Raw genomic sequence first — 21,887 nt, 5'->3', positions numbered from 1 at the left:
GATTGTTTGCTTGTATACTTAACCAATTCGCAGATACATTATATCTCTATCTTGCAAGACTTTTACATGTATCCGTTCAAACTGTTGCAAACTGTATCAGTCGTTTGCAAGTACAGATCAGTTTAACTAGTCATGGCGACATCTGTGGAGTTGCATTGAGGTTGACGTTAACTTTATCACGCTAGAGTTGTAACGCCGTTCTAGTATAGACGTCCGTTTCTTGTAATTGACACAGTCTGTGTCTGTGGTGGTGATGATTAGGTGTAATAGACACAACCATGTCCATGGAAAACGTCTCCGAGTTAAAGCGAAGCCTGTTACATTAGCGCTATAATGCCGTTGTGTAAAAACGTCGCATTTCACACAACCGACACGAACCGCGCGTTGTGCACATGCGGAAGGCAGAGCACCGAGTCGCTCTCATTCATCTTGTCTTTGCGAAATGTTTTGGAGCGAGCTTGTGCAAAACGTTACTGTGGCGGAATCAACATTTAGCTTCGCATTCTATTGTCTTCTGGCGGAATAAAGTTACTGAAGTTGGCAAGTGCACGTACTATATGTTCTTGTAGAATCGGCTCACCCCAAGCAGACAGGGGTGAATTATGGGTGTGCGAGGTACCATTCTGCGAGAGCTGCATAGAAAAGAAGAGGTAACTTGGCCTATAGCTTATCGTGTGTTTTAACATTCTGGACGAAACGAAACTCCTTGCTGGTCCGAGCTGAACCGACATCTGCATAACGAGTGCTGTGCTTTATATGTATAGAGCGTTGCGGAGACCTCTATTCACGACCACATTCTTTAGTATGTATGTGCGCAAGAGCTGACCCTGGGAGTGATAGCAAACACCATTCCTGACCATGGCAGTGGGTGTGGCGCATTCTTTTTAACCCCAGGCGTCGCGTAGTGCACGTGCAATTTCGGAGTAGATAGGCAGCTGGCCAATAAGAAGTGCCAGCCTCTTTGCACAATGTCGAGAGAGCCTGTGAGTGAGTGAGTGAGTAAAGACTTTATTTGAAAACAAGGTATTGACGGATGACCTTGTTGTTAGGCAGCCACGAGCCCCTGGGCCCGGGCGGCTTCTTCAGCTCTCTCGATGACCTTGGCCTGCAGGTCAGGGTCGGAGCTGAGCAACACGGCCTCCCACTGCTCAGTATTACTTATTTCGTGATTTGTATGATTTTCGGCTGGGCACGACCACATAATATGGAATAGATCCGCTTTTTGCTGACAATGCTTACATGTATTAGGGTATTGGTCCGGGTAGTAATAGTGAAAGGCTACGGGGTTGGGGTAGGTGTTCGTCTGAAGTCGTCTCCAAGCTACTTCTTGTCGCTTGTTAAGCGATTTGTGTGCTGACGGGTACACTGTCCTGGCTAACCTGTAGTGCTGAGTTATTTCCTGGTAACTGACCATGCGATCCCTCCCTGATCCTAGCGTGAGCCGTCCGGGTGCTCGGTTGGCGAGTCCTCGAGCGGTGGTGTGGGCGGCATCGTTGCCGGGTAGGGAGGAGTGTGCTGGTGCCCAAATGATGTGGATTGGTCGTGGGTGTTGGTTTGTGTCTATTATGTGTTTTACGGGAGCCGAGACCCGACCTTTCGCAAAATTGCGTACTGCTGCTCTGGAATCGCTAATAATGTAATGACAATGTGTGGAGGCTATTGCCAGAGCGATAGCCGCCTCTTCCGCTGTTTCGGAGCTTCTGGTGCGAATTGAACCACCAGCGCGTATTTGACCTGAGGAGTCCACCACTGCAAGGGACATACAGTTGCGTTCTATGTATTCTGCTGCGTCGACATAGACTACGTCTTTGAAGGCGTGGAATTTCTAATGTAGGGCTTTGGACCGCTCGGCCCTCCTTTCCTTGTGGAATTCGGGGTGCATGTTTTTAGGGAGTGGATTAATTTTGAGATGGCGCCTCTGATCGTGAGAAATGTCTACTTTAATGCTTTGCATCGACTCGTAGTTGATGCCGAGATTCTGGAGGATGTTTCGCCCGGCGGCACTCTGAGCTAGCCTTTCGTATTGAGATATAAGGTGCGCTTCTACTAGTTCATCGAGGGTGTTGTGCACACCTAGGGCTAGCAATTTAGCGTTGGCCGTTCTTATAGGTAGCCCAAGAGCCTGTTTATAGGCTCTCCGGATAATCCCCTCTATTTTCTCTCTCTCAGCCGCTTTGAGGCAGAGGTACGGGGTGATGTAGGTGATGCGGCTGAGAACGAAGGCTTGTACCAACCTTATGAGGTTGGCTTCTTTCATGCCAGAGTGTCGGTTGGCAATTCTTGAAATGAGTCGCATCGTTTGCTGAACGCATGCTTCCAGTTTGTGAATTGTGTTGCCGTTGCGCCCGTGAGCTTGCATGAAGAGGCCTAGTACACGGATGTGAAAAAAATTTGTGCACCCCTCACTGTGTCGATCCAGATTAAAATTCAGTGAAGCCAGTGCAGGTCTTGCAGGAGTCCGTGCGCTATCTGAAATAACGTGGTCACCACAAATAACCTGTGGCAGCCAGCGCCTGTCCAACCGGTGTGTCGAATCGGAGCGGCGACATTGCGTCCGAGGATGGAGTGGTGTTTAAGAATTTATTTTTAGTTCTTCCTGTACTCCTTGTGCTCGTTCAAGTCTGACTGCTGTCACTTTCGCGTTCGTTCGTTGTTTTCCAAAGTTTGAAATGTTTTTATGAACGTGCGTAAGTTAAAACGCCTGAATACACTTTCTATGCGGGGTTTTGTTTTTTATTCAAATTTATTACATCGCAACATGCGGGATGAATTTCTTCTCGGTTGTGCAATTTTTCCTGCAAGTTTTATTTCAGTTTTATTTCAGTTTTATTTCATGGGGAATCGCGCGTGGTGCGTAAGAGCCCTTAGTGTAAAAGAAAAACAAAAGAAATTAGTGTGTTTAGGAATTCTGATTGCTTTTTGCCTCTCACAAAAATTTTACTTTCTAAGATCCAGCGTTTCAATTGCCCTGTTCTTATGCACCTAATTTAACCGCTCGATTTGTGGTCAATCCCACTAGTATATGCCACAACCAGTCAGGTCAACAACCACCACCACCTCCTTTATAGGACGTTGCCATAAGGTTGTCTGCGCAGCTGTCCCGATTACTTTATTTGAACAGGACTTCCTTGCGAAATTGCTAAGAGAATAGCTTTTTTTTTACTTTTCATTTGATCACGAAATTTCTCATCAGTGTATTTTTTAGACGTCACTATCTTTTAAAACCTGTCCAGTTCTGGGATCCAATTCGCATCCCCACACATGCGAGAGAGCCACAGATGTTTTTTTTTTCGGTTCAGCCGAACAAGCGGCCATTGCCTTCGCCCTGCTGGACGACAAACGTGCCAATATCTTCCTCGACTCCAAGGCAGCCATCCGCGCCTTTAGCGTTGGCGCCATGCGTAAGCAAGCCTGCCGCATCATCGACGGCAAAAGCATCCCAACCCACACTCTCACGTGGTTCCCTGCTCACATGGGATCCATCATGGATCCCATGTGAGCAGGGGTCCCCACAAACCTCAACGAGCTGGCCCACTCCAAGGCGCGAGGCCTCGCTTTCCGCGACCATGGAGAACTCCACTGGACTTCATTAGGTCAGCAAATCTATTTTCATTCATTTAATCAGCCCTATTCACCCCTATCCCATACCCTTGTATGCCCTGAGGCATTTATGCTCGCATTAAAAAAAAACAAAAAAACTCCACTGCCGGCCCGCAGTGGTGGAGAGCAGAGATCAACCGACCACATCCAATGAAATTACGCAGCACTTTCATCTCGGCAGGAGAGACTTTCGCCTTCCTCACAAGAAGTTAAATAGAGCACAGGCATTGACCCTCAGATTCATGCAAACAGGCTCGTACCCCAGCCCGACTTTACAAGCTTTATCCCGATACTTATGCTACAAGTTCTTTCTGGCACTGCAATGACTTCGCTAGCCTAGACCATATGCTCTGGCGTTGCCCCTCGTTACGAGGTACAGAACAAATCAATGAGGACAAGTGGCTCTCCGCTATCAAGAGCCCCGATGCCGCGGCGCAACTATGGGCTGTCCAGAGGGCCCACGATGCGGCGGTCGGGCATGGCCTGACTGTCCCAATGTGGGAGCGGCCCGCAGTGCGCTCCGTCGCGTACCTCAGGACCTTCAATAAAGATTTCCATCCATCCATCCATCCGTCCGTCCGTCCGCCCGTCCTTCCGTCCGTCCGTCCGTCCGTCCATCCGTCCGTCCGTCCGTCCGTCCGTCCGTCCGTCCGTCCGTCCGTCCGTCAGTCCGTCCGTCCGTCCGTCCGTCCGTCAGTCCGTCTGTCCGTCCGTCCGTCCATCCATCCATCCATCCGTAAAAAAACAAAAAAAACTCAAGAGGCTCTTTTTGTTATTGCCCCGCTACGGAGCTGGTCATTTCGCGAGCAGAGAAGAAAATGGCGCTAGCCCTTATTCTGTAGCGGTCTTGCTTAATTAACGAAGGACATTTTAGAATGAAGGTTTAGACAACCTAGTGTAAACGTTTCCACAATGTGTATTCTTTCTCTCGGAACCTCCTTTCTTGGAAACTGCCGGGGGCTGTTCGCTCAGCCGTGAAGGAATGTATAGTTGTTTCGGGGAGATTTTTCTAAAGTTCATCGCGTGTTGTATTTTTGTTTATTTCTTCCAGAAAATTCTGCACATTTTAGCAGTAACTGAAATTTCCTAGTGCCATCGAAATATTGGCCAATTGGCATTGCTGTAAACGCTCAAAACATTCTCTCTTTTGGGGCAGCTACGTTGGGTTTTAGCTACAGGAACGTATGCATGTCGGTCTGCGATATATAGATAGATTTGATAGATAGTAAATGTTGCGAGTTCCTTTGTGGCAAAAGGAGAATACCTGGTTAACTTACTGATTCATTATTTTGCAACATACCAATTTATTTAACTGTAATTCAATTTATTACCGTCTAGTTTGCTCTTCTTTCTAAAATCACGCCTTTTCCTCTAATAAAAGATGTCTCTAGCATTAGTTTGTCTACTTTAATTACTTGTACGATTTCGTCTGTGCCCTCGCATATACTTTTTCCCCTCACGTTTTCTTCCACCGCCCCATCGCTTTAACCGCCGGATTCTTGGCAAATCCGCCCTAGTTGGTACGCGCCATAATATAGGAAGCAAGCAAGCAAGCAAGCGAGCCTCATCAACATCATTAGCGTTTTGTGGCGAACCCCTCCCTCCTCCCTCCTCATGAGCACGCGCCACAAGTACAAAGAAGAAGAAGAAGAAGGTTACGGTGAGGGCCAGCAGTCGGTTCACGATAGCTGAATGGGAAGTCAGGCGTCTTGGGCCATGCGAGCAGAGCCCAGAAGCAAGGCTCCTAAGCCGCCGTGGAAGAGCGCGAAGACCGCAGAAACGGGCAGCAAGGGCAAGGCGCCACCCAAGACCCCGGAGTCCGTGAAGGTGCCCGCGAAACCCAGGAAGTCGACGCTCGACCGATCGAAAAGCTCGAGGCAGCAGCGGGACCCCAAACTTGGGAAGCCGCGAGCAGAAGTGGCCCCTTCGTGGTCTGCCGAGCAGCGCGGTGCGGTTCGCGAGGAAGCAGCTTGCGAACGAGACAAGGTGAGAGTGAATTCACTTCGGCATGGCGTAGTTTGACCTGGATGCCTTATTTAGCCCTGATCCCCACAACCGTCATCGGCCCGCCCCTGCACACGGTTACCGCACCGCCGTCCGCCAGGAGCGTTTAGTCACAAGTGCCTCCACGCGAACGGGGGGCCGGCAGTGTTAAGGTCATTGGCTAAGGTCGCGGCACTTCACTCTTGAGGAGAAACTGGTGAAGAACTTTTTGTGTGTAATATGTATTGCCACGTTGTCGTTACTGGGACGAATAAGATATTGGCAGATGACTTTTTATCGGTCGAACTTGTGCCCAGAAAAACAGGTAACACTCGGAGCAGAACGATAGCGGCGAGCACGGTTGTCGATCGTCGAAATTTGGTCGGCGGGTCAAGCGCGTGGGCTATTTGTTAGAGGTGGGCGAATATCAAACTTTTCATAAACAAGTCGATTAAGAAGGGCAAGTCTTGAATATCGAAATAAATATCGAATAATCAAACGCAGACACATAGCAGGAATATGTATTTTGGTATAGTTAGGTTTCAAAGCTTGTACCAACGACTTGAAAAATAATACATCCAGCTCTCACGAACAATTAGGATCATGTTTAAACGGAACATCATCAATTATCAACAAAAAAACTGCAAGAATAGCCTCGCATCTTCAGAGCCTGGTTCTAAACAAGCTTTCCAAGAATGAATGAATGCTGTCTGAAAGACACTGAATGAATGGTTAAAAAATTACTTGCTGTGGAGAAAAGGAAAAAAAAACACTGCTGAAGGATTTGTGTGCTGTAGACACATGTAACAAGGCCCGTTTTAGGTCAAGTAAAACATCACCGTTTGTGGTTTTAGAGATAAACCAATATTTGTCTAGGCTGGATGAAACACAAAATTGCAGACTAAAAGCGAAATTCACAGACTTTTATTTACGCTTTCGCCGTGAAACCGAAAACAAAGCTTGCATTACCCATTCTGCGTCTGCGTTGCTTCAGGTCCCTTCTTTACTTCTGGCATTTTGCGATATTTTGTTTAGCAGACGGAGAGCAGTAACTCGACTTTCCAAGTCGGTTTCGTCGAAATTGCTGATTAGATTTGGTATTAGAAAATAACCGAATTTCTTGTTTCTGAATACCAATACGAATAGTGGGTGTGTAATATTCTATTCGTAACCGAAGCTTCGAATATTCCCTCACCCTTAATGTTTATACATTACTCGACGTGGACAATGTTGGCATTTTCACTATTCATTTGACTAGAATTAGCTACTTATTTCGTATACTTACTGAGAAAACGTTTCTATCTAGCGTCCAGCGATTTTTTTTTTCGCGACGTGACAGAACAATTCACGACACATTAGCGACTTGCTCGGATAGAGAATTTCTTACTAATTGGCTACTTAAAACGCACTTTAGTGCATAAAAGCTGCAAATAGGTAGAAAAACTGGTCGTATGGCGTGTGGGTACTTCGATCATGTTGCATCTGCCGTGATATCCGATCCTATATGTTATACGCTGCGATTATTTGCGCCTAAGGATTTCCATTGAGCTGTTTACGAAACCAATGTTCCAAATGCGGCGAGCGCTGCAATTTTGCTAAATACGTTGCATCGGTGGTCATTCGCAAGCATGGCAGCAAGTTGTCGAAACCTATTGCCATTATTGTTACGGCGAGATTTAGATCAAGGCGTAGATGTAGGAGCGACTCGGTTCCTTCACGAGAATCAGCATGCATTGCTTCCCTTCCTCATGGGTTTGGGATAAGTCAAGATAACGCAGGGGTATATTATGGGGATCAAGGAGCAGTAGCGCAATATTGTACGTTTTCATAACGGCCGCGTAATTATCAGGACAACGTTAACGTGAGGAAACAGGTGCCGCGAATTTCATGTACCCGTTAAACAGTGGGCGGTAACCAGAATAAACTGAAAATAAGCGTTATATAGTTCTTGGCAAATCAGGTTACTTCCGCTATTCTTTTAACTGCGCTGTATATGTAACCTTACAATCTGAAGCCACTTAGCGTGGAAGCTGGGGCTTGTTGGTGGTGGTGGTGGCTACGTCAACGTGAGTAATCTTTCCTGTGCTGCTTGCCTCAAAACCCATTTTCTCGAAATCTCTGAGCATATTTTTCCGGACGTCATGATTCCGTCCTTCTCCCATTTTGTAAGATGGAGATGTACTTCACCCTTGGGTGGGCGTCAGAACGAAGGGTCTGAAGTGGAATGGTGTCGGCCGCACACGAAGCCCTAACAATAGGCGACACCAGGAGCTTTTGCCAATTATTCGCCATTTCGCTTCGACAGGATGTTTACAACGTGCGTTCATTTACGTCGTTGTCCTTAAAGGGCCACTCGGGGCAGACATGGGCAAGTCCCTGGTGGAGAACTGGCATCTGGTTCCGCGGGCTGCTCTGTCCGACCCGACAGCCAGTCAGGCGTCGAGCGCCATCGAGAAGCTCCGGCTATACGTGCTCCAAAACGGCAGCGTGCCGCAGGGACCCGACCTGTCCCTGTTGCCGTGCGCGTTCAGCTTCCCCTACTTCGATGCGATGGCCCCGGCCGCCTTCAACTACGCTGGTGTGGGTAGCCTTGTCGCACAGGGGCTCAGCGAGCTGTTCCTGGACGCGCAGTCCAAGTCGAAAGCGGACTCCGCCCTCGAAACGTACCGGGAGTGCATGCGAGACATCTCTTCGTCTTCGGTGAGTACCGGACGCAGTTTCAGTGAGGGTCACCGAACAGTTACGATGTGTGTATCGCCTTGAATCAGCAGTGATAATGCTGAAACACCCGGGTACTTGCATTTTGGTGCGCGTTGAACAGACCTAAGTGGTCCAAATTTCCGGAGTCCCTCACTACGGCCTGCCTCATAATTAGATAGTTGTTTTGGCAGATAAAAGCGCATAATTTTTTTTGTTCAATGAGAAGCGCTAAGTTTTGAAGCCAGATCAAGATGCCAACGCGCACTTATAAAGTGAGGTACACCAGGGAAGACACATGTGCTTGCAGCGGTAAAGTTAGGGAAACGATGGAACAAGCTTATTAGAAATGTGAAGGTACATATATATATATATATATATATATATATATATATATATATATAGGCCAGTTGTCCACCCAGCTGCCACGTAATTCACTTTGTCGTGCCCATCTCTTTGGGTATCTTTGTAGGTTTTGTAAGCTGACAGGATTACAACGCATGGATTATGGAATGGTCATGAGAGGACCATGCAAATGCATCCTTGAATGTACTTTGTCAGGCCCAGAGGCGAATATGATGCAAAACCATGGAGTGTGGGTTCAGTGACAAGTTGCGTTAATCGAACGGTTGGGCAGGAGTTGACAAAATCGCTTTCGGCAGTGTGTTGTGGCGTTGCTGCTGGCAGGTTAGTCGACATTATTGCGGGAAAGCTAAAATCGCCGAAGAGTAAGATCGGAGAGTGGTAACGTAATTTGTTTACCGAACGCATATGTTTTCTTCTGCAATAAAGTTGGGATCATAACCAGCGGGGCGATAGCGTACTAATATCATTGTGCGTGGGTAACTGGTGCTACACAGAAGGAATGCAATTTCTAAGCAAGACGATTTCAGAAGCTGAGTACACTGAATGTTTCTTTTCATGTGCTCCAATGAATACACGACCGCCACGCTTGTTAGTTTGATCATGTCCGAAGACATTAAAATTAGGGGGGGGGGGGGGGGTGGAGACACAATTTCAGAGTAATCTACCGTAGAGTTAGCCGCGTTTCAGTAGCTATGATTAGTTGACACATTGATGTGCCGCCATGATTACTGAGAGCACCAAGCTTCGTTACGATGCTACTAATGCCAGTGAAGACATACGAAAATGAATTCTTCCAGGAGTTAGCATTGCTTGGTCCTTGACATGCATATAACAGGCGAGAGACAGCCTTTCGGGTGTTCATGATCAATCGTTTAAGATTTCTCATCAACAGCTAGTCTGTCGTGTCTCAGCCTGAACGGCTTCTGTTGTGTGTTGGCGAATTTGACTAAACGCCTTCTAGATTTTAGAATATTATGGCAGTAATTTTCTCAAATCCGATATTCAATGCCCTTCGATTTCTAACCGTGTGAAAGCATTTCTTCTTGTAGTTTGAAATCGGAAAGATTAACGCTAATTGATATGGAGTTTGCTAATGAATTTGGCCATTCAGTGGGCACATTCGATCTCTATTGAATGGTCAACCAAATTTATTATTTACGTCAAAGTTCTATCATTAAATATTCTGATTCGGCCCACGTTTCTCATGCGCTATCCGTTAATCCAAAGAAGACTAGGTTAGAGCGCCATGCGTGGTCCTCCGAGTCACCGCGACTGGTCTTAATCAATGCTATATTTTTTTTTTGCATTTTGATCGGATAACATCCGGATATCGTCCGGATATCTACAGCGCTTTCATCCCTAGGCTTAGAACCGCTATCAGGTCGCCGACGCACGGAATCACTGAAGTTTTTGCATTGCGTTATTAACTCTTCTTGCCGTATATCTTCAGATAACTACCTAACTCCTGCGAAACCATTTAATAATGGAAGTCACCATCACCTAAACATCGCACCTTATTTCGCCCGTACGGACACATTTCAATACAGTTTATTTCCCCGTGTAATTGAGTACTGGAATTCTTTGCCCGGAGCTACTCGTTCTCTTCCTTTAAACTTATTCTTGGCGGCCATTCAATAGTTTTGGTTTGTGTTTGTTTGTATTGTTCTTATTGGGCCTGTAGTACTTACTGTTTTCATTTCTCTGCCTTTCACGCCCACTCCTGCAATAGCCCGGTCGGGCTGCAGTATGTACAAATAAATAATAAACAAAATAAAATAAACCTGTTTCTTTTTTCTTCACAGCCAGTGATGCGCAATCATCTTCAATTTTGGCAAGCCGGTTTTCAATCTCATTTGTAGCACTGTCACTCTGGGACAGCTTGCGTTGCATGGACTTCCCATGCAAGTTTACCCATATTGGATTTCAGACATTGCTGCCTTTATGTCACCGGACGCTTGCGTTTCGACAGCACGGGTGCGTGAACCCGTGTTTAAACTCGACGTCTCCTGACAATTGTAGTTGCTGATGAAGGATGCGTGCACAATCGAATGCAGTGTGAATACAACACTGTGGGCTCGGAAGCACAACGAGGGCTATATAGGGAGTGCGTTGCGCATACAATGAATATTGATCGTTTGTCATCAGAAAAATAAATGTCAGCCCTTCCACTCTGTGAAGAAGGACGAGCAAAGAAACTGTGGAGTGCTTTACATCAAAATCGACGCAACTCTCTCTCTCTCTCCCTTTCCATATATATATATATATATATATATATATATATATATATATATATATATATATATATATATATATATATATATATATATTAGTCATATAATGAGAAGCCAACAAACACTGACACCAAGTACAACATAGGGGAAATTACATGTGCTCAATAAATGAAATAAAGTAATGATAAATTACTGGAAATTAAAGTGGATGAAAAAACAACTTGCCGCAGGTGGGAACCGAACCCACAACCTTCGCATGTCGCGTGCGATGCTCTACCAATTGACGTACCGCGGCGGCGTTTCCCCATCCACTTTCTTGGGTATTTATGTGTACCAGGAGAACCCTGGGAGTGTTAGCCAGCGCCCCCACTCACAGACCTTGGCAGCGGACGTGGAACGTCTTTTTTGCCGCAGGCGTCACGAGAACGTGATCTTTTTTCGGGTGAAGGCAACTGGTCAATAAACCCACATCCTTATATATATATATATGGGCGTTATTATTATTATTATTGTTATTATTATTATTATAGAGATGTAGAAGACTTCTAGCCACTATTGAAAACGTTCTATTGGCCCATGCTAACCATAATATACTCATAGTTGGCGATTTTACTACGCCTGGCATTTCCTCGCAAACTGGTGAAATTTAAACCAATTCGTATGAAATGGTGAAAGGGTGAAATTGGTGAAATTTAAACCCATTCTCAACCATATTCTGAACTCTTATGGCAATTTACTAGACATATCTATGCCTCAGTAACGCAGAAGCTGTGAATATGTCCTGCGGCGATTTTCCCCCTGTTAAGCCAGATAAATATCATCCCCCGCTTCATAGTTCGTTACATTTCGCGTTACCTATATAATAGCAGGAGATTAAAGGATACACCAACACCTTCGTCGTTTTATTTGTGGTGTGGAGATTACGTGGGTCTATCTATCTAGTGGGTCTACCACTATCTTAATATTGCTGACTGGTCTTCAGTAGTACAACCAAGAGATCTTAATGACCAAGTCATGGCATTCACGATTATGATTAAAGATGCGATGAAGAACTTTATACCACTAAAAGGTGCTAAACGGTCTAAATTTCCCCACTGGTTTTCTGTTGCACTGAAAACAGCTTTGAAGCTTAAAGACCGTGCTCACAGGAAGGCACAGCGTACAAATCAGGAAAACTGGCTTATAGATTTTAAAATGTACAGGGCATCCTCTAAACCTTTCTACAAGCGTGATCATTCCTTCTATATAGCACATAGGGAAGCTAGTACTTCTAAAAATTCAAAGTCCTTCTGGAGACACGTTCGTGAACAATCATCCAGCAATACGAAACAAGGTATCTCTTTACTTAGCGACGACAGCCAACCTGTTCCAGATGTCCAGGGTGCCTTCGCCCTACACTTCAGGTCTCTGTACGGTGAAGGGTATAATGACGGAGTTAGTCAGCTTTCCAATCACCCTTCCCTGGATTCCAGTCTATCGGCCTCAGAGGAACTTCTGCTTTAAGAGCTTCAAACGCTTAACACTTTCTTTTTCTTGTGGTCTCGAGAAGTACGTGTCCTTGCTTGTTCCAGTGCTTACTTGCATTTTCAATTCTGCTTTATAAGAGGAGGAGGAGGAGGAGGAAGTAAACTTTATTACTCTAGAAAGAGTAATTCAGCGGTCGTGCCGGATGTCTTGATCTTCTTGGTTGATGAAGATCTCCGGCCTGCATGGTTGGCGCCCCTATTCCAGGGCACCACTGAGCGTGGCTGCTCGTCGGGCATGATCCACCAGCTTCCGTTGGAGGCTAGGGTCGCCGCTGGAGAGCACGCTCTCCCACTGCTCCGCACTCGGATTTTCTATTTTGTGGAATTCCTTATTTGTATTGCACTCCCATGTGATGTGATAAAGTGTGGGTATTGCACCACACCACGGGCATTTGTCCCTGTATTGACTTGGGAACATTTTGCATAGTATATGTAAATTTGGGAAAGTTCCTGTCTGCAGCTGTCGCCAGTAAACTGCCTGTTGTTGAGTGAGTGTATTGTGGGGCGGGGGATATCTGATTCTCGTCCCTCTATGGTAATTTAGTATGTCAGAGTACGTTGGGATCACTGTCATGAAATCCTCAGGATCTCTATTTAGGTGCGCTCGGTTTGCATGCTCGCGAGCGATCCTATCAACCCTTTGGTTGCCCTCAATCTCAGTGTGCCCAGGTACCCAAAAGATGGTGTGTCTGATGCGTTTATTCTGTTGGCCAGCGCGGAGGAAGATTTGGAGCGCTTTTTGACCGATTCTGCCATTAATGTAGTTTCGGCATGCTTCCTTGGAGTCGGTTAGTATTATAAGGGATCTATTTGTGCGGTAGCCCTCCACAGCTGCTAGAGCAACAGCCATTTCCTCTCCCTCGGTTACCGTACAATCCCGTGCCGACGCGCAAGCGATTTCCCTATAGTCCGAGTCTATTACTGCCGCGACAACTCTTTGTTGTGTTTCTCGTCGTTCTCGAGGATACACCGCGGCGTCCGTGTATACCGTGTTCGCTTTTGTTGCTAGGTTTTTTTCCACATATTCTGCCCTAGCGTTCCGCCTGGCTGTGTGTAAATTTGGGTCCATGTTTCTTGGTAGGGACCCTACCTTGATGGTGCTGCGATACACATCGGGTAGGTTTGCCGTTCTTTGTTCTTGCCTTTCAATTTCTTTGTGCCCCAGTTTTTTTAGGAGCTTTCTGCCCGTGGTAGTCTGCTGGAGTCTGAGTAGCTGCGACCCTAATTGTGCTTCTCTGAGCTCCTCGTACGTGTTGTGGAGTCCGAGGGCCAGGAGCTTCTCTGTCGAGGTGTTGGCCGGCAGGTGAAGCGCTGTTTTGAATGCTTTTCTTATGATGGCGTCGGCCTGATCCCGTTCGCCTTTGTTTGTGTTGTAATATGGGAGGGCGTACGTAATCCGGCTGATTATGAGGCTCTTAACCAGCTTGACTGTATCTTCCTCCTTCATTCCGCTTCTTTTTTGCGAGACGCGGGTGATCATACGTGCCACCTGTGTCGTCGCTTGCTTGAGTAGGTTTATGGCGTGTGTGCAGCGTTGATTGCTCTGCACCCACATTCCCAGAATCCTGACGGCTTCTTTTTCTGGTATCTTTTGTCCTTGTAGGGTGACGCTGATTTGTTCTTCCGAGCGTTTTCCTCTTCTGACTCTCAGGAGCTCTGATTTCTCCGTGGAGCAGGCGAGGCCTCTTTCCCTAACACATTCTTCCACGCATGTTGCTGCGGCTTGTAGTCGTTCTTCTTTTTGGCTGAGCGAGCCTTGGTTAGTCCAGACGGTGATATCGTCGGCATAAATGGCGTGATGTATGCCGTCGATTTCTTCCAGCTTCCGGGCTATCCCTATCATGGCAATGTTGAAAAGGATCGGTGAGATCACGGATCCCTGCGGGGTTCCTTTGTTAGGCGTGTGGAACTTGTCTGTCCGCAGGTCTCCTAACCCCACCGTGGCTGTTCTGTTTGATAGGAACGCTGTCACGTAGCCGTGGATTCTTCTTCCGCTGTTGAGATCATCCAGTCCCTTGAGGATGGACGCGTGGCTGACGTTGTCGAACGCCCCTTTGACATCGAGTGCCATTATTATGTTTTCTCCGTTGTAGGGGATGTTGCTTAGAACCCCCTCTTTAATTTGTAGTAGGACGTCTTGGGTTGATAATTTGGTGCGAAAGCCGAACATACTGTGGGGATACAGATCTTCATCTTCCATGTATTGTTGTAGCCTCCTTGTCACGATTCACTCGAACAACTTGCCAAGGCACGAAGTGAGTGATATCGGCCGTAGGTTTTCTACTAGTAGCTTTTTCCCTGGCTTGGGGATCATAACTACTTCTGCATGTTTCCATTCCTCTGGCAGTGTGCCCGCTTCCCAATGTGTATTGAGGAAGTTCGTCAGCTGTGTGACCGCCTCATCACTTAGGTTTCGGATTAGGGCATTTCTAATCTTGTCCGCGCCTGCTGCTGTGTTCCGGGTCGATGCCTTAACTGCTGCGAAAACTTCCTCCTTGGTGATGGGTCTGTCTAGGTCGGGGTTTTCTTCGCCTCGGTATCTCTCCGTGTACGCTTCGGGTTTATCTTGTCCGTAGCACTTTACACGGACTTTTTCTAGTAGCTCTTCTTCTGTCCCTTCAAATTGGTGTACTAGTCTTTGGATGGCCTTGTTACTTTCTGACTTGGTCTTGGTTGGGTCCATTAGAGCCTTGAGGATACGCCAGGTCTTTGCGGTGCTGTGGGTTCTATTCAGCGAGTCGCTAAACTTTTGCCAACTTTGTCGTGTGAGTTGGGCTGCGTATTCCTCTGCCTCCTTGGTAACCTCTGCTATCTTCTTCTTTAGCTTCTTATTTAGCCGTTGTTTTTTCCACCGTTTGGTTAGTCCACGCCTTGCCTCCCATAACCTGAGGAGTCGCGAGTCCACCTCCGGTGTTTGCTCTGACCTTTCGACCTCCTGTGTGTAATGTTGTTGTATTTCCTTAAGTTGTTTGCACCATTCCTCTATGGAAGTTATCCCACCCTCCATGTGCTTGCATTCTTTGCGAAAAGCGTTCCAGTCCGTTATTTTGGCTGTTCCTATCTTGCGCTTGACGTTCTCTGCTGACACTTGCGTTCTTATAATGAAATGGTCGCTACCCAGGTTCTCCAGCAGGTTCTCCCACGTGGCTTGCCTAGCTCCCCTGACGTATGTCAGGTCTGGGCACGTGTCGGGACTAACGCTGTTGCCTAGGCGCGTTGGTTGGTTTGCGTCCATTAAGAGGGTGCAGGTTGTGATTTCTGCTGCGTCGCTAACTTGCGTACCCTTCTTAGTGTCTTTTTTATATCCCCAGCTCTGTCCCCTGGCATTAAAGTCGCCCATTATAAGCGTTGGATTTTGCTAGCTTGCTGGCTCCTATGAAAAGTTTCTGAAAATCCCCATCATTTTGTCGTGGTGGACTGTATAAGTTTATGATAAAAGTGCTTTTTTGTTTTCCCTTTTTCTTTGGAATTATCTCTGTCACCATGTGTTCTATCCGCGTGTCCGGAATTTCATCGTGTGCTATGGCGACTAGATTTTTACTAATTAAGGTGGCTGTGCGATCTTTTTCTTGGCACGTGTATCCCTTGAGTGTCGGCACGGTGTTTGTCTCCTGCAGCGCGATTATGTCAGGAGGATTTAACTGTGAATTTATGAATTGCTGCAGCGGGCCTTGCTTTTTGTGGTAGCCCCTGCAGTTCCACTGCCATATATCTAATGTGTTGTGTCTAGCCATGTTGGTTTATCGTTGGTTGTTGTTATACTTTGGTTTTCGGTGCCGAATCTTTTTTCGTGATAGAGTCTATCTCTAGCCTCATTTGTTATCTTTTGCGTATTTTGATTTTTTATGTAGTTGCGAAAACTTTGATCTTGCATTGCGATTTTTTGTTGTATCAAATTCATTTGCTCCTGCATTTTTTGCATAAAGGATTGCATTTGCATTTCTACGGTTCCCTTTTCCGGCTGCTGTGGCTGTTGCTCCATAGCTAAAGGTGGAGTCTGCTGTCGCGGCAGGCTACCCACCCTTTGCTCTCGCAGTTCCCTGATTAGTTCTTTGATTCTCTCCTCTAGTTGTTCTGTTTTCTTCGTACTCTGCTCTAGTTCTCGCCTTAGAGCCTTATTTTCTTCCCTTAGTTGTTTAAGTTCGTTGTCGTTATTGTTATTATCCGAGTGCGGAAACAGTGATTTGGGAGGGCCTGCCCCCCAGCTTACCTTAACTCCGCCCTTCTTTTGTTGTTGTTGTTCTTGTGGTGGTTTTGGCTGCTGTTTCCCCTGCCCTTGGGCTGCAGGTGGTGGCCTCAGCGGTTGGAAGGAGCTGTCCCTGGACTGGCTCCGGTCCCGGCTCCGCGTTTGGCTGCGGCCCCGGCTCCGCGAGCGGCTCTGCTCTCCTTCCGAGCTCAGCCACCTGGGACGGCGCCTACGGCTCCGGCTCCGCCCTCGGCTTTTCTGCGGGGCTCGTCCTCGCAGCTCGTCCATGTTCTTGAGGCGCATCCGACAGTCCCTGGTACCGGCGGCGTGTTTGCCTCCACATACCAGGCACTTTGGTTGGCACTGGTGTCCTTGAATTGGGTTGTTTGCTCCGCACTGCCTGCAGGTTCTCGCTCCCGGCGTTGGGCAGACGTCCGAGCGGTGTCCTTGCGTGCCGCATACGTAGCAAAACTGTCTGGTTGGTCTATAGGGGTATGTCTTGTATTCTACTGCGCTGAAGATGACCCACTTGGGAATGATGGGGCCGTCGAAGGTGATTAGCGCCATCTCTGACTTGCCCAGCATCCTTGCCGCTAGGATCCCCACCCCTTGAGTGCGTAGTCGCAGCTTGGATTCCAGTATTTCAGATGGTAGTCCTATCGGTAGCCCATGGATTACCGCCCGCTTTACGTCCCCAGGCATGGCCACGTAAGCGTTTACTTCGTAATTGATGCCGCTGTATGGGAGGTACTTGATCTTCCTGATGACGTCCGCAACTTCTTCCTTCGAAGTGCTTGCGATGACGATGTTGGACCCTGGTCGGAGCCTGACCAGAAAGTCTTCTTCCTTGAATTTCATTCCGCAGGCCTCTATGATGGCTTGCGTTGCTTGGTATGGTTTCATGTCCTTGATTTTCAGCCCCCCCCCCCCCCCCCCCCTGGGCCGGATGATGATCTTCGCGTCGTCCGTCGGTAGCGGTGGCAGCCTCTGCCTCGGCTGCCGCGGTGCTCCCCCCTTTTGTTGTTGTTGTTGCGGCGGTGCTCCCGTCGTGCCGTCTTGCGTGATGCCGCTGCCAGCTGTGGCTGCCGGCGTCATCTTGCTATTCTCCGTGGCTTGGGGTCCTCTAGACTTCAAAATGACGTCGCTCCGTGTAGCGCGCTTGAGATTCTTTTTCTGGCGCCTGGAATGGTAGATTTGCCAGTTTTTTTCCCCATCTTGCTGCCGGCTCGCCTCGCCCGTGGCGTCCTGCTGCATGAGGTGCTCTTCTGCGGCTCCGGTGCCTGCTTCCTCCATGCTCGAGTGCGTGGTGGCGGGCGCCTCCTCCATATCTTGGAATTCTGCCGGGTTTTGGGCTGGCCCGGCCATAAAAGTGCTTGTCGCAGGGTTGGTAGCGCCCCGGGGATCCATTTCGGTCGATTCCTTGTCGCTCCGACCTACTCGGTGCCCGCCCGGGTGTCGGGTGTGGCTAAGCCTAGCGCGAGACTTAGCTCCCCGGCCACGTCGGAGATCTTCGAAGTCCGATAAAAAGTCCAAAAATGGGCCTACCGGCTCGAAGGTGGTATCCTCGTGGTCCTGACGATCAGCTGCGTTGATGTTGCCAAAAAATTTGGTGGCCCAATGAAATTGTCCTGCCGAAAACTTCGTAAATTTGGTGAGCCCATGCGACGTGCGTCAGCTCGCTTCGGCACTTCTTCTTCTTCTTATAAGAGGAACACATTCCCAATGACTTGAACAACAGCGCGGGTCGGTGGTAACACGCTGGTAGCGCGGGTGCGCTGGTAACAAGCTGGTCAAAAATGCATCACAAATGAAAGTTGTAAACTTTACGTGGACGTCTAACAGGGCTCAATGTCAGAACTGTCAATAAGAAAATTATCGGCCGACATGAAAAACTCCCAATACTGCGTTCTGCTGCTCAGTGCGCGCTACATAACATTGTTTTTCCGAGCGTGAAAGAAGCCCACAAATGCACGCAAAATTGCCACGCGACTGGCTGCTCGAGGCACTTTGCGTGAATTCGCGGGTTTCCTTCAAGTTCAGAAACACATGTTTATGTAGAAGGTATTGAGCAACGGAAAGCTGTATAGGGAGTTTTTCATGTCACTTCACAATTTTCTTATTTACACCTTCCATCTGTTTGTAATATTTCAGAATTTATAAATAATTAAGACTAATTGTTTAATTAGGCGGAATGGGAGAAAAATTAGTATCTCAAGGGGCCGCAAGCAGCGTTACCATTGTACTGTCTAGCTACGTGGCATTTGCATGTTTTAAAACTCTGGCTTAAGTTAGCTGGCACACCCTATATACAACTTCGCTGTAAAAACGCGTCGCAGGTAAGCGGCCGATGCCACGGCTGTCGTGCTAGCGAGCCCAACATCAACGAATCGCCTTCGTCCACACGACGTCGCAGAGTTGACGTCTCAGGCATGTGCGTTCGCCATTATCCGGTGTTTCCATTTCCGCATAGCTCGAGAAAGGCTAAGTGCATAAACGCAACTATTGCACGACATTGAAAAGTTGTGACCTGTGCGGTGCATAAACATAGACATTGCGTCAGTGCACGTGTTGCGTAGGATTGAAATTAAGACGTGCGTCGCATTTCGTTTTGCCCAACTCATGTGAGCGCTTTACGTGAAACTTCGTTTCACGTAAATTGAGCCTTGGTTACGGGTAATTTTTGTTATTGTTTTCTTCTTCCGTCACTGGTCGACGTTGCACACAGCTGCGCCTCTTCATAGCCAATGCTGCTTCTGCGTGCAGCTCGAACGTAGCAACCGGGCTCTATACATGGATCCTGTCTCCCTGAAAACGAGCCTGGACGCGTACCGTTCGAGTGGAGGCGCGTCCAGCTACAATCCTGTCCAGGGCCTGGAGTTCCTCTCTCCAGAGCAGTTGTTCTTCGTGGCCGCGTGTTTCACGCGCTGCGTCGGCGGCGACGCACGGTCAGGCGGCTTCACGCATGCGCAGTGCGACGCCACCTTTAAGCACGTCGACGAGTTCGCCCGCGCATTCCGGTGCCCTCCCGAGTCGCCCATGAACCCGGAGCAGAGGTGCAAGCTGTTCCGACAGAGTGGCACCGGTGACTACAACGAATATGCCTTTGAGCAAAAATGAATCACCATTTGTGTACTTGTGACAAACTTCCGTTTTAAGTGCCATCTTCGGCACACCTTGTGCTGTGAAGAACATAACGTCGCGCGAAATCAATTTTTTTGTAGGATCGTTAGGTCTTGTGGTGTTTCGGAGAAACTAGTTTAAGCCTTATGCAGTGGGCCGGGCGGAGCACAGACTTCAGGAAGACGTCTATGCTATGATGAACATTGTCGCTTGCACTGGTATGTTTTCTTAACTTTACTTTTTACACAGATAGTGAACTACGTAAGGAATGATTGATGGACCTTTCAGATTTTGTACTATGAAAGAATGTTTCTCGTCATTGCTCGTTTTTTTACTAATTACAAGCGCCGATGCGAAATGACCGAATTCAACAGGCCGCCTCCTAACTCAGTGCTTAGAGCCTCTCAATCTGAGCTGAGACGAGAAATGCCTTACATCGAACACGACATAGTTGGAACTGCGTGTGTGATTTCGAGTAAATTATGCGCGAATGTATAATTTGCACATGACTGTCTCATTAGTGCCATTAGTACCAAGACTATGATGAGCACCTCGGTGTCGTACCGGAACACGAACTTTCTCCGAAATGAAGGCCTCTTGAAATCGGCGCTTGCTCTTCAGGCGGTGGCGTCGCACTCTTCTGTACTGGTACCACTCGGCCAGATAGCTCTCGTCTACGGAACTGGCACTGTCGATGTGCAAAAAAGGACGGCGATGCAATCCCTGCTATGGAGAGGCTCGACTAACAACGTGCTGACGGCGATCCGCCCGGCAGATTAGTGGACTTGGCTCGTGTGGACGGACGAGGCGACTGGTACACGGTCGTCAGGTTGACCCGTGACCAGCCAGGGAACTAGGTCGTGCGGCAGTGAGGTTTTGTGTTCTGCTTCTTCCGAGGAGCTGGAGAGCCGCCTGCACACAACAGGTTCGGTAGGAACCTCTTGTGGGGGTTCAGCTACTCCCGGTAGATGACGCTAAAGCCCCTTCATCCACGCGCCACCACCGCTTTCTTAACCAGCGACAACCTTTGTTGTGCGCCGCCTTTTCCCCTCACGCCAATTCCGGTTCCGGCGTTTCCGCTTCCTTGAGTTGCGCTGCGGGAATTTCCGCTTTGACTGCTGTTAGACGATGGTGAGACGCCCGCGTATGCTTAGCAGAGCTGTGGCAGTCACCATGAGAAGCATGCAAAGGGGACAAGCTGTTGTATTCCGCTGAAGCAGTAGTTTGCAGTCGCTGTTTTCCACATGCACGAAAAATGGCAGTGGTCTCCAAGCGCACAGGGACTACATTCCACTGTACGTTTGTCTCTCGTGGCACAACCCGCCGCAAGTTGACGCGATCAGATCGATCAGATCGCTGATTACAGTAGGCGGTGGTTCTCGGATGGAATCGCATTCACAGTTTAAACCGCAGCTGGTGCAATTAAAGCCTCTCCATCGACACGAAGGTTAACAACGCTAAAAAAACCACAACAAGACATAGCGTCACTTCCACTTGGAAGAGGAAGCTGCAGCTGCGTAAGTTCCGCTTGACGCCGGAAGCTAAGGGGGTGAGTAGGAGAGGAGCGTGGAGGAGGAGGGTTGGTTGGCGCTACTTAACCTGGTCGGCGGAAACGTGTATGGACGGGCTTTAGACAACGTGGGCCCGCACAAGGCACGGTGTCCAGGAATTCTAGTTTCATGAGTGTAATGATTCGTACGATGGGATTAGACAAAGATCTGCACAATACCTAAGGAAAGAATACGAAAATTAAGCACCTGTACAGATTTACCAAAATTTGTCAACGCCAGAAAACGCCTCGAACCCATTCCTACACCTTCTGTCAAGCGCTGCAGGCGACATGATGGCAGCGAATTGGCGCTTGGTGCGTTTTATATCGTAGGTGATCACGTACAATTTATTTGGCTGTTCATTAACGGCGAATGTGTCCTGCATTCTACCATAGAACATGTGTGCATTGCACCCCCAGCTTCGAGTACATTGTTCGTTTTACTCGCAATAGCATGTAATGCTGCGAGGTGTGGCCCATGCAGTCCGGTACGCAAGAAATAGGACCAAGGATACCGCGAATAAGGCAATCTCCTTTTCCAGAAATTATTGTAACTTAAAATTGAAGACTTCGGCCGAAAATTGTCATTGCAAGCCGTCAGAGCACGCGTCAATTTCAATTTCCGCGTC

At 48.0% G+C, this 21,887-nt stretch overlaps 1 protein-coding gene across 1 annotated transcript; it reads left to right on the top strand.

The window, feature by feature from the left end:
• Nucleotides 1–4,364: 4,364 nt before the first annotated feature.
• On the top strand, nt 4,365–20,213 carry LOC135911924 (neprilysin-1-like). The gene is made up of 3 exons (XM_065444267.2): nt 4,365–5,586; nt 7,931–8,283; nt 19,353–20,213. Exons 2-3 carry the CDS (start codon nt 7,948–7,950, stop codon nt 19,704–19,706), a joined length of 690 nt encoding a protein of 229 aa, XP_065300339.1. The 5' UTR covers nt 4,365–5,586; nt 7,931–7,947; the 3' UTR covers nt 19,707–20,213.
• The last annotated feature ends 1,674 nt before the right edge of the window (nt 20,214–21,887 follow it).

The sequence above is a fragment of the Dermacentor albipictus genome, chromosome 9, assembly GCF_038994185.2.
Source record: "Dermacentor albipictus isolate Rhodes 1998 colony chromosome 9, USDA_Dalb.pri_finalv2, whole genome shotgun sequence".
NCBI lineage: Eukaryota > Metazoa > Arthropoda > Arachnida > Ixodida > Ixodidae > Dermacentor > Dermacentor albipictus.
The sequence above is the reverse complement of the archived record's forward strand: the minus strand, read 5'-3'. Positions and strand labels throughout refer to the sequence as shown.